General features: G+C 41.5%; 1 protein-coding gene across 1 annotated transcript in view; it reads right to left on the reverse strand.

Annotated features, from left to right (window-relative positions):
- Positions 1-17,749, reverse strand: part of LOC132822253 (twinfilin-2) — a 141,977-nt gene that overhangs the window by 6,834 nt on the left and 117,394 nt on the right. Inside the window, exons 6-8 of the mRNA XM_060835387.1 lie at positions 7,833-7,958; positions 2,421-2,571; positions 1,119-1,240 (exon numbers count right to left, since the gene is read on the reverse strand). Coding sequence (XP_060691370.1) covers positions 1,119-1,240; positions 2,421-2,571; positions 7,833-7,958 — 399 coding nt within the window. The remainder of the gene's footprint in view (positions 1-1,118; positions 1,241-2,420; positions 2,572-7,832; positions 7,959-17,749) is intronic.

Genomic DNA, 17,749 nt, shown 5'->3' on the forward strand with positions numbered 1-17,749 from the left:
CAGTTTTGTAACATAACTTTCTCAACCATGATCTGAGCCCATCTACCAGAGAACTCTAAAGTCTTTGTTATCTTTAGACTCTGGTGTACCACTGGTCTCCTGGCTGGGACATCATTTACTCTCTGCAGACTTCAGCTCATCCAAACCTCTGCTAAGTATATCCTTCTCTGCAGCTGAACATTCTCAGCCTTGCTGATCTTCAGTGGCTCCAATTCCTCAGTACCTTAGATTTAAATTTTTTATCTTTGTGTTTAAGTCATTCTACAACTTTTCTCTGTAAACTGTCAGGCTCTGTGAATTTTGCTTCAAAGATGTCCAAGGAACTCCATTACAATTCTGTAACTGTTTTGTACTGATTTGACACCCTCTGCCTTGAGTGGGAGATCTGAACACATGGCTTCAATATCTGATTCAGGGTCAAACAAAACTATGTGATAACCCCCTTAATATTTACCTGACACTGGTTATTCATCGCAGCACAGATTACCTGCTCTCGGCTGTCTGCATTACATAGTGCACAGATGGATAAATATTTAATCTCAGTCCTCTCTGTACAAAAACTAAACTAAATTAACCACCATAGATTAACATGATCTACAGTTTGTGAGGGCTGCACAGTCATTGTCTACTTTGCATCAGATTTGCACGTCACTCTCAACCTTTCGCTTCAGCATACGAGAGACCTATCCTGTCCTGGAATAGTCAAGTAAACATATGGAATGTTGAGCACTTCCCATATCTTGGCAGTCATTGCTCTCAAAATGCCACCATTAACAAAGAGATCCAACACTGGGCCAGCTTTGCCAGCTCAGCCTTCCACAAATTACAGGAGCAAGTGTTTAACAGCAAAGATTTTCCCAAGTCAATGGAAGTCTGACTGTACAAAGCAGTTGAAGTCACCCCACTGCTGTACTGCTGAGAGACTTGGACACTCTGACTTCCTTTAATTAAACAGGAGGCCTGTTCCAATTGCAAGTAAGGAGGTGCCTCTGTAAGAACTCATGTCAGTGACTGCTTCCCCAAAGGTGGGGACCCAGAAACAGTCCCAATTCCTTGTTTACCCCTGTAGTACAATGGCTTGGCCCATGGTTTCGGCAGAGACACACAGACATGACTACCTTTTTGACAACTTTCAGTTGTAGCTCTTGTTCTGCCACATCCAGTAGAGGTCCCTTACAACTGGAGTAGAGCATACGATCTTTAATACCACATTTGTACCCTGGCATGGAGTAGATAAACACTGTAGGAAGAGAAATAACAAACTCACCACAACTGGAAATAACAGACAAGTTGCAGATCTGCGAGAACCTGGAATTTTGTTTCCTTTTTTCTATTGTAATTTACTCACTGAACATGAATAGTTCTATATAATCCTTTATATGCATTTGTGAGAGTTGTCAGGACAAAGATAGTTGAAGCTATTTGTAACAGTGGGTGTGCAGGAGAAAAATGGACAGAAATGAAGAACAATTAAAGAAAGTTACATGTTCCAATAAAAGAACACAGCATCAAGAGGCACAATTACAGCAGTTTGACATGGAGTAATAGGTGGTAATTTAGTTACATCTTTCAGCTAACTGCATATTACTGAGCAGTGGATTTGGCACTTTATGGTCATCATTTGAACATTCTGATTATAGTAATTTATTGAATGTCACTTTTTATTCAGATCTATATAGTGCATATATACTACTACCTATCATATTAAAGTTAGGCCGTTGAGTTAAAGACAGGCCAGGAATACTAAAGTACTCAAATATGATTTGGAAACGCCAGTGCTGGACTGGGGTATACAAAGTTAAAAAACACACAACACCAGGTTATGGTCCAACAGGTTTATTTGGCAGCGCTGCTCCTTCATCAGGTGGTACTTCCAAATAAATCTGTTGGACTATAACGTGGTGTTGTGTGATTTTTAACTTTGTACTGAAATACATACAGGGGAATTGGGATAGGAAGAAAATCAGGAAAACAGCAATTAATATTTTTGTTAAAAAACAGCAAGATTCCCTTATAGTTGAACAGATGACTTTAATTCTTGGTGTTTTTCTGAGCCATCTCGACCAGGAATGTCTATGCTGAGATTGCTGATCACACATGGGTAAGGGCCAGGATGGTCTCAGCATCCAGTAACAGGAGAGAAAAATTAGGTTGGCTAACCACTGGAATACCTGCTCAACAGCAATTACAAAGAGTGCAAGGCACAGACAGGCTGGTATTGATGCCCCTGCTCTCTCCCCCTTCCCCACCTCCACCCCCAACCCTGCATGGTTGCGTTGTTTGCTAACACAGATTACCTCGGTTTTTAGACGGAGAATAGACAGGCATTTTGGGTGAGCTGCTATGATGAGAGGATGGAAGAGAAGTAAATAAATCTTATACAAGCCCAAAATGTTTCAGTCATACATTTTTCAACTTACCAATTGATTCTAAGTAGTCCCCCTCGTGTGAGTGCTTATAGAGGAAGAAATGATAGCGAGCAGCATTACTTGGGATTCTCTTTGGCAAGTCATGGATGTCAGTGACATCTGTATGCACCAAGTTGATGGTTTCCTTCTCTGTATCCAGTTTCTGAAGGGTGGAGAAGAAAAGGAATATTTTTAAAAAGTAAGCAGTTGCTTTAGCTAAACATGTCATTTATAGCAATATAGTTTTTCCTATTCTCTCAGTACATCATCAGCATTTGGAATATAGTATCACAAAAGGACACGACACAGAAAGGGGCCATTTGGACTAATGGTGCCTCTTGGCAAGAGCTATCCAATTTGTTCTATTCCACCTCTCTTTTTCTCATAGTCCTGCAATTTTTTCCCCTTCAATGTCAATCTGTACAGCTAATATAGAATACTGAACTGAACAAAGAGCAAGTTAATCAATATCAATTACAAACAATTTGCTTCCATAGCTAACTTGATTACACAGGAACTACACAGGAGGGATTTGCTTCTCCTGCCCTTTGCCTGCTCAGGATCCCAAACACCTCCACTATTTGGAAGAGTAACTAACATGCATTTCAATTTAGGATATTGTATTTGCTGTTCAGGATGTGGGATGCGAGATCAAATGGTGTAAATTGTAAATTATTGAAGCAAGATCCATATAAGACTTCACTCATCACACCAAAGTTCCAATTATGCATATTGTGTTTTAAGCCAACCAATTTTCATTCGTACCAAAACAAACTTACTACATCACGAGATTATATTTTCTATAATAATTTTTGATGTGACAGCTTATTAAATGTCTTCTGGAAATACAAGTAAAGCATGCCTATAGGTTAGTAGAAAGTGAGGACTGCAGATGCTGGGGATCAGAGTCGAGAGTGTGTTGCTGGGAAAGCACAGCAGGTTAGGCTGCATCCGTGGAGCAGGAGAATCAACGTTTCGGGCATAAGCCCGTCATCAAGAATGAGGCTTGTGGGCTGGTGGCTGAGAGATAAATGGGAGGGGGAATTGGGGGGAGGGGAGGGGGTTGGGGATAGCTAAAACAGTGATAGGTGGAATAAGGAGAGGGAGAAGGTGGTAGCTCAGAGGAGGTAATGATGGACAGGTCAGGAGAGTGGTGCCGAGTTGGAGGCTTGGGACTGGGATAGTGTGGGCGGAGGGTAAATGAGGAAGCTGTTGAAATCTACACTTATCCTGGCAGAATATGAGGTGTTCTTCCTTGAGGTGTTGGGTAGCGGTTTGGTAGTGGAGAAGGCCCAGGACCTGCACATCCTTGACCGAGTGGGAGAGGGAGTTGAGGTGAAGTGTTCTGCCATGGGGTGGTGGGGTTGGTGGGTGCAGGTGTCCAGAGATGTTCTCTGCAACAATCTGCAAGAGGGCGTCCTGTCTACCCAATGTAGAGGGACCACAATGGATGCAGTAGTTGACATTGGCGGAGGTACAGGCAAATTTCTGACGGATGTGGAAGGATCCCTTGGGGCCTTGGATGGAGGCGAGGGGAGTGGTGTGGGTGCAGGTTTTGCACTACTTGAGGTGTCAGTGAAAGGTGCTAGGAGTGGGGTGTAGGACCTGATGAGGGAGTCATGGAGGGAATGGTCTCTCCGGAACGGCTGATAGGGGTAGGGAGGGAAATATATCTTTGGGGTGGAAGGTGAGGACTGGGGCATACTGTCCTTGTTGTGTTGGGAGGGGTGGGGTTCAAGGGTGGCAGTGCGTGAAGTGGAGGAGATACGCTGGAGGGCATCATCAACCATGTGGGAAGGTAAGTCGCGATTTTGGAAGGAGGAGGCCATCTGGGACTTTGAGGTGGAATTGGTCATCCTGGGAAAAGATGCGGCAGAGGTGGAGGAATTGGGAATTAAGGATGGCATTTTTTTTACAGGAGTTAGGGTGGGAGGAGGTGTAGTCTAGGTAGCTGTGCGAGTGGTGGGCTTGTAGTAGATATCTGTGGTTAGTTGGTTGTTGGAGACGGTGGTGGAAAGGTCCAGGAAGGGGAGAGAGGTGTCCGAGATGGTCCAGGTGAATTTGAGGTTGGGATGGAAGGTGTTGGTAAGGTTGAAGAACTGTTCAGACTCCTCATGGGAGCACGAGGCGGCGCCGATACAATCATCGGTGTAGCGGAAGAACAGATGGGGGGTGGTGCCGGTGTAATTGCAGAAGATGGACTTTTCCAGTACCCAACAAACAGGCTGGCATAGCAGCTGGGTCCCATGCAGTTGCCCATGGCTACCCCTTTGGGAGGAATGGAAGAAGTAGTGGAGAGTGAGGACTAGTTCAGCCAGGCGGATGAGGGTGTCGGTGGAGGGGTACCGGTTGGGACGGCGTGAGAGGAAGAAACGGAGGGCTTGGAGACTTTCGTTGTGGCGGATCGATGTGTACAGGGACTGGATGTCGTGGTGAAGATGAGGCATCGGGGGCCGGGGAAACGAAAATCCTGGAGGAGGTGAAGGGCGTAGGTGGTGTCCTGAATGTAGGTGGGGAGTTCCTGGACTAAGGGGGACAGGATGGTGTCGAGGTAGGAAGAGATGAGTTCAGTGGGACAGGTGCAGGCTGAGACAATGGGTCGACTGGGGAAGTCAGGTTTGTGAATCTTCGGCAGGAGGTAGAATCGGGTGGTGTGAGGTTCATGGACAATGAGGTTGGAGACTATGGATGGGAGATCCCAGAGGTGATTGGGTTGTGGATGGTCTGGGAGATTATGGTTTGGAGATGGGAGGTGAGGTCGTGATCAAGGGGGCAGTAGGAGGAGGTGTCTGCGAGTTGGCGCCTGGCTTCAATGTTGTAGAGGTCAATGCACCACACTATGACTACGCGCCCCTTGCCTGCGGATTTGATGGTAAGGTTGAGGCAGTCGATGTCACAACAGCTGTTTGAAATGAAGAAGTCAAGGGTGGATAGCAGGCCAGCACGGAGTGTCCAGGTGGATGGGGTGTTTTGGAAGCGGGAGAAGGAGTCATTGCTGGGTGGGCGGGTGTCTTGTTTGAAAAAGTGGGCTCAGAGGCGGAGGCAGTGGAAGGAACGTTCAAGGTCCCAGTGTGTGTCAAACTCATTAATCTGGGAGTGTAGTGGGAAAAAGGTGAGGCCTTTGCTGAGGACTAAACATTCGTTCTCAGTGAGGGGAAGGTCTGGGGGGTTAATCTGGGAGCGGAGAGGGATAAAGGTAAGGCCTTTGCTGAGGACTAAACATTTGTTCTCAGTGAGGGGGAGGTCTGGGAGTTAATCTGGGAGCGCAGAGGGATAAAGATGAGGCCTTTGCTGAGGACTAAACATCCGTCCTCAGTGAGGGGGGGGTCTTGGGGTTAATCTGGGAGCGCAGAGGGTTAAAGGTGAGGCCTTTGCTGAGGACTAAACGTCTGTCCTCAGTGGCTCCCCTTTGTTTACAATGCTTGCTACTCCTTCAAAAAACTCCAATAAGTTGGTTAAATGTTTTTTTCCTTTGACAAAATCACACGGACTCTTTCTGATTACCTTGATTTTTTTCAGTGTGCAGTTATAGCCTCCGTAATGATTGATTCTAACACCTTTTCCATGAGAAACATCACGCTTACCAGCCTAAAGTCTCCTGTATTCTGCCTCCTTCCCTTTTTAAATAGAGGAGTCATGTTTGCTACTTTCCAGTTCAACTGAACCTTTCCTGAATCTAGGAAATTTTGGAGAATTAACATGAATGCAGCTACTACTTTACTAACAACTCTTTTAAAACTCAAGGATAAAGTCTCTCAGGACTGGAGACTTGTCAGCTCGCAACTCTATCTGTTTGTTTTGTTCTGCTTCCCTCCTGGTTGTAATTTTGTCAAGTTCCTCTCTCCCTTCCACCTCCTGGTCTATAGCAATCACTGGAATGTTATTTTTGTATCCTCTATAGTGAAGACAGAAGCAAATTATTTATTAATTTCTTCTGTCACTTCCTTATTACCTACTATGAATTCCTCATTCTCACTCTCCAGAGGACCAACACTCACTTTACTAATTTTTTCCTTAAATTCTTGCCATCAGTTTTACATTCTGAGCTAGCTTCCTTGCAGACTTTAATTAATTTCCCCTGATTAATCTAAGAGTTACTGGCTTCTGTACTTTATATACTGACCAATCACCTGAACTTACACACATCTTTGCACAAAATTGGGTAATTATTTAGCTGAATATCTCCATTCAAATTGAAAGTGTGACCTGAGTTTTCAGTTATTTGCTATCGTAATTCTCTACCCCTTCGCATTCTGAACTCTGCCTCCAACACTGTTCTAATGAAGCTCAAAGACATCATCTCACATTATTAAATGATTTACAGTGTTCTGTATGAAGTTCAATAATTTCAGATATAACCCCTGCTCCCATCTTATTGGGAAGCAGTTGCAGGTAATGAATCTGCTCCTGTCTTTTTCATTTCCTCTAGATCCAATTTTTGTTCCCTCCTTATGACTACTTTCTTCTGCTTTGCACTTGCTCTTTCATCATCTTCCCTCCTCCTTTTACAACTTATCACATGCCTTTTCTTTTGTTCTTCTTTTCTCATCCCTGTCTCTATATTTGTTTAGCTTATTACATCTCTAACTCTTCCCGGTTCTGATGAAAAATCATTGACTTGAAACATTAATTCTGTTTCTCTCTCCACAGGTCTGCCGTCAGACCTATTGAGTATTTACAGTACTTCATATTTTTTGTAAATGTCAAAAAGTTATAGTTGCATTCATCACAGGAAGACACTAAGATAATAAATTTAGCATACGTGAGCTCAAGTACATGATTAGCCTTCTGCTATTAGTGAGGTATATGGTCACATTAGTCATCAAAGCAAAAGGTAAGTATCAGTAATTCAGTTTTGCAGTTTCTAAATGAAAGATCTTTTAATTACACTGAGAAGTGAAATTTAAGTTATATAATGTGACTGTTTATTCAACTGAAAATATGAAGTCCCAGGGTCAAACTACTGTTAGACTATTAACATGTGTAAATCAAGAAGAAAGCTGGCCATATATGTCACAGAAAAGAAAGCAATATTTGGCACAGCCTAGTTTGCATTAGTGTGTGCATGAATAGTATTTCAACTGGTTATTATAGTAATCAAATTGAGGTCTCCAGAATAACAGCAAAAGATTTTTCTTTCTCTTCTGCTAATTAATTTCAGTGGAAACTACAACTCTTTCCCTTTCATCAAAACTGGTTACTGATTCCAAAGACAATTTAGTTTATTCTCATTTTTCTAATAAATAAAGATAAGTAATATCAGGTGTGAAACATACACACTAAATGTCCCTGAGACTGTACACTAATCTCGCTGTTTCTGCTAAACACACTGCACACAGTCTGTCCATTTTGTTACATACAAGATGCAGACTTCCAAATGCAAAATTAATTCAATCTATATTGAATGAAAAGAGAGTTACATACCAGTTGGATGTAATTGATCTTCTTCTCTTTAAGTAAGAGGAGAGCCGTCATGGCACTTTCTTGGATTGGAAATGCAATACCTTGCATTGTCTGGTGCTTACTTTGAACACTGATCTCAGTCTTTACCTGGAATGAAAAATATGAAACTACTACATGACTATATTGGAATAGAGGGTCATCATCTTAATCTATCGCATAACAAGAAACATGACTGACCAAAGCATAACTGACTATTCTACTATAAAGTAAACTGCTTTCAACAAGAACCTCTGATCACATTCCTTTAAGAAGTGCAACATGCTGAAGAAATTTATGTTACATCTCTGGGATTTTACTGTAGTAACTGTATTTTAATTACAACTCTTGTACGCTTTTTCCAGCTTAAAGTGGTGCTAATGTCTGTTCAAAACAAAAACAGGCTGCAACCAGAAAAATCAACAAATTACATTTAAGAGTTCTCAGTTCTGGAGAAGAGTCACATTGGACTCAGAATGTTAGCCCTGTTTCTTTCTCCAGAGATGCTGCCAGACCTGTTCAGTTTAATTTTGTACTTTCAGTTTTTAATTAACATTAGAAGGACATTTAATATGATTTATCTTCTTTAATTAACAGGAAAGCCATTATGGCACTTTTCTGCATTGGAAATGCAATACTTTACATTGTTAGGTGTGACTTTGGACACCTTAAATGACAAAACTCTCAAGGTTCACATACACAAGTCTTTGAAGATCGCTGAACAAGTTGATAAGACTGATAAGGAACTGTACAGGATTAATAAATAGAGGCAGAAGGTTTAAAAGCAAGGAATTTATCTAAACCTTATAAACTATACATTTGTCTCAGCTGGAGCATTGTGTGCAATTCTGGACTCCAATACTTTGGAATGATGAATGCCTTGGAAGAATTGCAGAAAGAAACTCACTCGAGTAACACCAGAGATGAAGAATTCAGTTATGTGGAGAAATTAGGAAAAGTGGGATTGTTCTTCTTAAAACTGGGTTTATTCTCCTTAGAACAATTAATGTTAAGAGGAAGTTTAATAGATCTATTCAAAATTGTGAAGCTTTTATATGGTAAATAAGAACAAACAGTTTTCACTGGCAGTAGACTTGGTAAATAGATTTATTGCAATGCCTGAAAAGGTGATGGCTACAGATTCAATGGTAGCATTCAGAAAAGAGTTTGAAAGGAAAATTTCAAGGCTATAGTGAAAAAGCAGGGAGTATAGCTAATTGAATAGTCTTTACACAGATTTGGCATTGGCAGGACTGAGATGAATGGTCTTCTCTACCTTAAGATTCTATGAACTGTCTAAGGGCTCAATAAATTGTTGTATTTCTGACAGTGACAGCCTAATAATTTAGTAAAAGTTACTTATGTGGGTTCTAGTTAAGTTTGTGCTTGCTCACAAATGCTCTGGCACACTTAAGGACAGAGCAGCCAAAACACCAAGTTTTCAAAGGACAATCTTTAGCATTTTGAGTTATATAACTGCAGGTGTTGAAACCCTAACATAGACGATCATGTGAAAAGACTCTGGCTAATAACCACAGCTTTTCATAGTAAAACAAATCCTCTTTTATGAAGGATAAAATGGATAAAGAAGTGGTGACAAGAAAGGTTTCAAACATTTCTTTACAGGGAAACAAATACCCAGAATGAAACAAATACCCAGCAAGATATAGTTATAGTTGGGTCACTAAATACATGCCTTCAATCAACCCCACTGCATTCTTCTGTATGTAAATACAGTATATACTTGTGAGAAACCAGAAGAATGCACAGCAACAAGAAAAAAAATCACAAAAATATTCTTTGCATTCTGAGTCTTGCACTTATGCATGAACTAATAAATAGAATTCAGAGGCAGAGATTGGCCAGGCTAGACCATTTTGAGTAAGCAGGAAAGAAATTACTAACATGTGATGAACTGACCCCACACCAACAGAGAATTAATGGGTTAATCCCATTGCTCCATTGTACAGAGGATTTTCCATAATTTTGACTTTTCCTTTCTTGGACAGAAAGTAAATGTTTAGAACTTCATGCCTGTCCAAACCAGTCTGTAAATGACAAAGATTAGCCGACTGCATCCAGTGGAATATTTTTCTGTGTTGCAGAAGATTATTTGTTACTGCACAATTTTGACTGGATTTCAAACTTTACCCACTGCTAATGATCGTAATGATGGACTGTAAAGAATGTTTAAATTCAGAGCTATTTATGACAAATCACAAAACCCCAGAAACAGTGATTAGAGAATATTTAAATTTAAAAATTTACATTTAAAATCATTCTTTCTGAACTTGAAATGTAGTTCCTCAGATTTTTTAAACTCATACACACAATAATTTTGCTACATATTTTCTTGTTAATCAACTGCAATTGATTTTTCGATGAACCACATCCAATCATAGTCCTTAATTGTTTAATATGAATGCCATCATTCAAGGGGGTTTGTTGATGCATTGGTGGTGTCCGCACCTCTGAGCCAAAAGGCAAGAATAACACATCTGAACAAGTTGATTAAAAAAAACACAAATGCTATCATCCATCAACAAGGAAGTGGTCACGTGGCCAGTGGTAGTGTTCTTCAGGATGTGACAGCCACAGAGATGCGCCATAATGTGTCTGAATAGATTGATTAAAAAAGGATTACCTGACCAGACAACCTTTACTGATTTCAGGCTGAAATAAATCAGCCTACAAAGTCTGATTCATTTGTAAGTATTCAAGCACTGAAAGTGGTTTTGAACAATATTTGTAGTGTGGTGATTTCTTATTTGAAGTTCTTGCACTGAATATTGTTGCAGAATATGTCCTCATAAAAGAAATTGCATTTTTAAGATCCTTTATTTGAGGAATTCTACAACATGTCCAGAATACATTTTTAGTGATTTTTTAAAAACACATACACTGTTTCAGAAGAGAGTACATACCTCACTAACCTGACCTGCACGATATATTGTGCTGAAGTGTTAACAAGATAATATGCTTTTTTCGTGGCACACTTTTTATAGCCAAGAAATCTATGTGGGGATATTGTGTATGCAATGATAATGAGGATAATGAGAAAAGAAATAAACGAGATTGGGATAATTTAAATTTTGAGTGTAAAGTAGTTGATGGCAACTCAGCCTCCTTTACAGCTGGCGGACAATCTGATATTACCTGTTTTAGCGAAGCTGTCAATCTGCAAATTATCGAGGCTGCACCTGGAATACTGTGGACAGTTTTGGTTTCCTTACTTGAAGATGGATGTAGTTGAACTTGGAACAAAGTACACACAGGCAGTTTGATTCCAGAGGTGGCAGGTTTGGCTTATGAAGGGAGATTGAAAGATTTGGGCTTGTATTCTCTAGAGGTTGGAAGAAATGATAGGAGATTTAACTGAAGTATATAATATGCTCAAGGGGATTGACAAATTTGATACAGTGAGGATGTTTCCTCTTTTGGAGCAACCCTTAGATCAAGAGGTCATAGTTTTCAGATAAGGGGTTAAGATTTAAATCAGAGATGAGGAGAAATTTACTCTCTCAAATAGTTGTGAATCTGTGGAATTCACTACTCAGACTTTGGTGAATGCTGAGACAGTAAGTTTAAGGAACAGAGAGACATATTTCTAACTAGTAACAGGTTGAAGGGTTATAGGGAGGGGGCAGGAAAGTGGAATCAAGGCCGAGATGTGATAAGCCATGATTGGTTACTGCTGTTATGATGTTGCATTTTCATATATACTTTCACCACAAAATTTCTGTTGGGGATATTATGATAGTGCTACATTTTAACAGGCATTTAAATTTGGCCTTCCAAAATGAACCACCTCACGCTTTTCCATGTTGAATTCCATTTGTCACTTCTCAGCCCAGCTCTACATCCTGTCAATGTCCCGTTGCAACCTACAACAGTCCTCCACACTATCCACAACTCCACCAACCTTTGTGTCATCAGCGAACGTACTAACCCACCTTTTCATTTCCTTATCCAAGTCATTTATAAAAATCACAAAGACCACAGGTCCCAGAACCGATCCCAGCGGAACACCACTGGACACCAAGCTCTGGGCTGAAAACTTTCCATCTACTACCACTGTGTCCTCTATGGACTAGCTAATTCTATATCCAGACAGCCAAATTTCCCTGTATCCCATTCCTTCTTAATTTCTGAATGAGCCTACCATGGGGAACCTTATCAAAAACCTTGCTAAAATCCACATACATCACATCCACTGATCTACCTTCATCAATGTTGTTTGTCACATCCTCAAAAAATTCAATCAGGCTTGTGAGGCATGACCTGTCCCTCTCAAAGCCATGCTGCCTCATCATCATCATTGTAGCTATCCCTCGAGGTCGAGGAGGATGGTCTTTGTTCCGTTATTTGATTTATGCACTTTCAGGTGGCTTATGAGTCCAACCTTGGCTTTGAAAGTTCTTCCGCATTCAGAACAAATAGTTCCCGATGGCAGATTGGACTTTGGTTGTTGCAGCCTCGCTTTCTGTTTTTTTTCTTCCAGGTCTGCACATCTGTTGGCTTCGAAAGTTGCTGTTCCTTCTTGGATGATGGGTTGCCAGAGTTTCCTGTCCTTGGCATTGGTTCCCAACTATTGATGTCAATGTGACATTTCCTTGTGTTGGCTTTTAAAACGCCTTTGAATCTCTTCCGCTGTCCGCCTTTTTTATGTTTGCCTTCTTCAAGATGGGAGTAGAAGATTTGTTTTGGCAGACATTCATCTTTCATCTGAACAACATGATTGTTCCATCTTAGTTGGTTCTTGATGATGTAGGCTTCAATGCTTATTGTTTTTGCTTCATTCAGCACACTGACATTGGTTCTTCTATCTTCCCAGCTGATATTCAAGATGTTTCGAAGGCAGTGTTGATGGAACTTTTCAGGTGTCTTCAGATTTTGTCGGTATGTTGTCCAAGTTTGTGATGCATACAGGAGTGCTTTGTAGACTAACATTTTGGTGTCTGTCCGGATGTCACGATCATGAAAGACTCAGAGTTTGTATATTCCAGGTTCCAAATTTCGTAGTTTCATTTCTCGATGTTTTTTGACCACATAATGTTGATCCCTCTGGACGTGGCTTTCTAGATAGGATGGAGTGAAGCAGACTATTTTTGGGGCACCTCTTCTAGGCCCACTCAGTTCAGGGTGAACAGAGTGGATCCTAAAGAGGGCTGCTCAGACGTGAAAACTGCTACCGAACAACTTTCCTGCTTCTGTTCAAAAGTTGAACAGAATCAAGTATTCACCGCTTTCATAACAGTTCTTAACTAGGAGCTTCCAGCCTTCACATCGCCTGCTCCCGTCACCCTCCACCGGTCAGTGAAAGACTTGAAGAAGTAGCCCACAGAGCGAAGATGCCTGTGCGTGCACTTGTTTAACGTGTACATGATGTTGCACTCCAAGAACACATGATACTTTACAAATCAACCAACTGATTCCAATGACATGGAGACCACGACGATTGGAGCTAATGGATTTGCTGCAGCCTTCATCTGCCTTCACAGCCGTTGAGTTCGAAGTAACTTCACCTGCCTGTTCCACCATTCAGGTCTTCTTTGGTATTCTTTGTCACGGACCTCACCCTTGACCTTACTGCCATGGGTGACTCCACTAGGAGCATAGCTCCAGACAGCATCGCTCAGGAGAACTCAAGACCACAAAAGCTTCTCTACCACGTCAAGGTGACAATCCAGAGAGAGTATTGCTGACTATCTCTAATCAAACTAAACTTTCCAAATAATCATAAATCCTGTCACTCAGAATCCTCTCTAATAATTTGCCCACCACCAAAAGACGACTGACTGGTCTGTAATTCCCAGGGTTATCCCGATTCCCTTTTGTGGGAATAACATTTGCCTCCTCCAATCATCTGATAGTATCCAGTGGACCATGAGGACGCAAAGATTCTCACCAAAGGCATAGCAATAGCTTCTTGTAATAACCTTGGGTATATCTCGTCTGGCCCTGGAGACTTATCTAGTCCCATGTTTTTCAAGATTTCCAGCACATCCTCCTTCTTAACATCAATCTGTTCGAGCATATCAGCCTATTTCACGCTGTTCTCCCAAATGGCAAGGTCCTGCTCACTAGTGAATACTGAAGCAAAGAATTCCTTAAGGATCTCCTCTACCTGTTCTGACTCCAGGCACAAGTTCCCTCCACTATCCATGATCACCCCTACCCTCACTCTGGCCATCCTCTTGTTGTCACATAAGTGTAGAATGCCTTGGGGTTTTCCTTAATCCTATCCATCAAGTCTTTTTCATGCTCCCTTCTAGCTCTCATAAGTCCATTCTTGAGTTCCTTCTTGGCTATCTTGTCACCCTCTAGAGCCCTGCCTCATCCTTGCTTCCTCAACCTTAAGTAAACATCCTTCTTCCTCTTGACTAGATGTTCCACATCTCTTGTCACTCAAGGTTCTTTCACCTGACTGTCCCTTCCTTGCCTCAGTGGGACAAACCTATCCAGCACACGCAGCAAATGCTCCCTAACCAATTGCCATTTCTTTTATGCATCTCCCTGAGAATATCTGTTCCCAATTTATACTCCACAGTTCCTGCGTAATAGCATTGTAATTCCACCTCCCCCAAATAAATACTTTCCCAAACCGTCTGTTCCTATAGTAAACTCAATAGTAAAGGTCAGGGAGTTGTGATCACTATCACCGAAATGTTCTCCCACCGAGACATCTGTCACCTGACCTGGTTAGTTGCCAAGCAACAAACCCAATATGGCCTCTCCTCTAGTTGGCCTATCTACATTTTGAGTCAAGAATCATTTCTGGACACACCTGACAAAATCTGGTCCATCCAGACTATTTTCACTAAGGAGGTTCCAATCAATATTAGGGAAGTTGAAGTCACCCATGACAACAATCCTGTTACTTCTGCACCTTTCCAAAATCTGCTTCCCAGTCTGCTCCTCTGTGTCTCTGTTGCTGTTTGGGAGTCTATAGAAAACTTCCAATAAAGTGATTGCTCCTTTCCTGTTTCTGACTTCCACCTATCTGCTCGATGACCTCCCTTTCTGCAGGTGTGATACTATCCTTGATTAGCAATGCCACTCCCCCACCTCTTTTACCTCCCTCTCTATTCCTTTTGCAAAATCTAAACTCTGGAACATCCAACAATCATTCCTGTCCCCATGATATTCAAGTCTCTGTAATGGCCACAACATCATAGCTCCAAGTACTGATCCATGCTCTTAAGTTCATCACCCTTATTCCTTACATTTCTTGCATTAAAATAGACTTACTTCAATCCATCAGACTGACTGCAACCGAGCCCTAGCAACTGTCTATCCTTCCTTACAGAATCTCTGTATGGTGTATCTGCCTGCTCACCAAATACCCCAGCCTCTGATCCGTAGCTCCAGTTCCATCCTCCTGCCAAACTAGTTTAAACCCTCCCAAAGAGCTCTAGCAAACTCCCTGGCCAGGATATTGGTACCCCTCCAGTTCGTGCTTGATTGTTGTTGGTACATGTGTCAGATCAAAAAACAAATCAATCTGATTTGTTAAGACTTTAACATCAATGTGGACAGCTACGATAGAAATTAAAGTATAGGATCAAAGTTGTTAAGTGGTAGGAGGGAAGAGGAGCAAAATAAACTAAATGCAGGTAGGTGAGATCAGCCATGATCTGTGTGTCAGCTGTGGCTCAGTTGCTAGCACTTGCTTGCCTCTAAGTCACACAAGATCCCAGATTCAAGTACAGCTCTAGGCTTGAGCACAGAAATCGAGGCTGAAAATCCACAGTGCTGAAGGAGAGTTGCCTTTCAATGAGGCATTGGACTGATGCTCCAACTGTTTGCTTGAGTTATTGTGAAAGATTCCTTGGTGCTATTTTGAAGGACAGTTATTCCAGTAGCCTAACCACTAACCTTCCCTCAAACAATGATAAAAAAATTATTTCACCTGTATCATTTTTGTGAGTTTACTGAATGCAAAGTAGTTGCTGTGTTTCTCCTTCATCAAAGTAACCACCTGATAAAGGAGCAGCACTCTGAAAGCTAGTGCTTCCAAATAAAGCTGTTGGACTATAACCTGGTGTTGAGAGATTTTTAACCTTGGCTATAAAGCATTTCAAGATATTTGGGGCTGTGAAAAGTAATACCTGTATATAAAAATGCAAACCAAAAACAACAAATGCTGGAGATCACAGTTGGGCAGACAGCATCCATAGAGAGCAAGCGAGTTGATGTTTCAGGTCTAGAAGACTGTTCATCAGTGCTGAAGTGAAGTTTGGAGTTGGCAGTATCTATGCTACAGTTGGGCAGGTGAGGAGGGGGGCTGAGTGCTGTGGAGAGAAAATGTTGGTAGTTCAGATTAAGTGACTGGAATCTGAGAATGGCAGAACAATGGTGGGTCGAATTGCCAGACTTGAAAGAGCAAACAGTCCCACTGGTGTGGTGGTGGAAAATAAGAACAAGAGGTGTTCTGTAATTGGGAATATACAAGATCGAAGGAGAGAATTTTGTGTCCAAGCTGCTGTTTCTTTCCGAATTACAGTCAGCCAGGGCTGGAGTCGAGCCCGAGTCCCTGGCGCTGGGGCAGCAGTGCTGGCCACTGAGCAACCATGCATGTATCCTAAACTGATCTGGTCCCATCTACCAGCATTTGGTTCAAATCCCTCTAAAACTTCCTCTTCGCGTAGCTACATAGATGATTTTTAAATGTCCTCTTTTGTTCTTGAGTATAAGGCTGGCATCATAAGATGAATTTTACATTTTATTTAGGGGGTACAAATGAGTTAAAATCATTTTAAATTCCATTAATAAAAGCTTCAAAGAGCAGCAAAATCAAACTGATGACACAGCCATGAGCAAAGACACACAACCACTTGGAAAAGGACATAGGTAGAAGAGATAGAAGTTACATGCATTGAGAGGCAAGGAAATTTAGGGATAATGAGCATGGTTTTGAATGAGGGAAATTGTGTCTCAAACTTGTTTTTTGAGGAATTAACCAAAAAGATGGAGGACAGAGCAGGAGACATTGTTTACTTTGACTTTAGTAAAACCTTTGATAAGGGTCTGCAGTCTATATAGCACACTAATTAATAAAGTTAGATCACATGGGATTTAGGGTGAGCTTGCCAATCGGATGCAAAATTGGTTTTTATGGTGGGAGACAGAAGGTGGTGGTGGTTTTTTTTTGGATTTGAGCTATAAGGAGAGGCTGAACAGGCTAGGGCTGTTTTCTCTGGAGGCTGAGGGCTGACCTTATAGAGGTTTAGAAAATTGAGGGACATGGATAGAATAATTAGACAAAGTCTTTTCCCTGGAGTTGGGGAGTCCAGAACTAGAGGGCATAGGTTTAGGGTGAGGGGGAAAGATATAAAAGAGATCTAAGGGGCAATGTTTTCACACACAGGGTGGTACATGTATGGAATGAGCTGCCAGAGGAAGTGCTGGAAGCTGGTACAATTGCAACATTTAAAAGGCATTTGGAAGGGTATATGAATAGGAAGGGTTTGGAGGGATATGGGCCGGGTGCTGGCAGGTGGGACTAGATTGGGTTAGGATATCTGGTTGGCATGGATGGGTTGGGACCGAAGGGTCTGTTTCCATGCAATACATCTCTATGACTCTAACTGCCTTTGTTGCTTGAAGGTACTGTTGGGGAAATACTAATCTGAGCCATTGAGACAGTTTGAGATCCCAGATAAAGCTGCTCTCTTTATCTCTCATTCTGAGCAGGATAGTCTTTAAATGTGTATTTACAACCTTTCACAACCTTAAAATGTCATAGAAGTAGTTTTGAAATTTTAAAACTGTTATATGAAATACTAACTAAATGTTGATAATTAAGAAATTGTAATAATTGGTGGAGATTGACTACATGAGGATTTTAGTTGGTTGGACCTTCACTCTGGTTGAAATTCTCCCACTTCTCCAACCTCTCT

Source organism: Hemiscyllium ocellatum, chromosome 14 (genome assembly GCF_020745735.1).
Source record: "Hemiscyllium ocellatum isolate sHemOce1 chromosome 14, sHemOce1.pat.X.cur, whole genome shotgun sequence".
NCBI classification, from domain to species: domain Eukaryota; kingdom Metazoa; phylum Chordata; class Chondrichthyes; order Orectolobiformes; family Hemiscylliidae; genus Hemiscyllium; species Hemiscyllium ocellatum.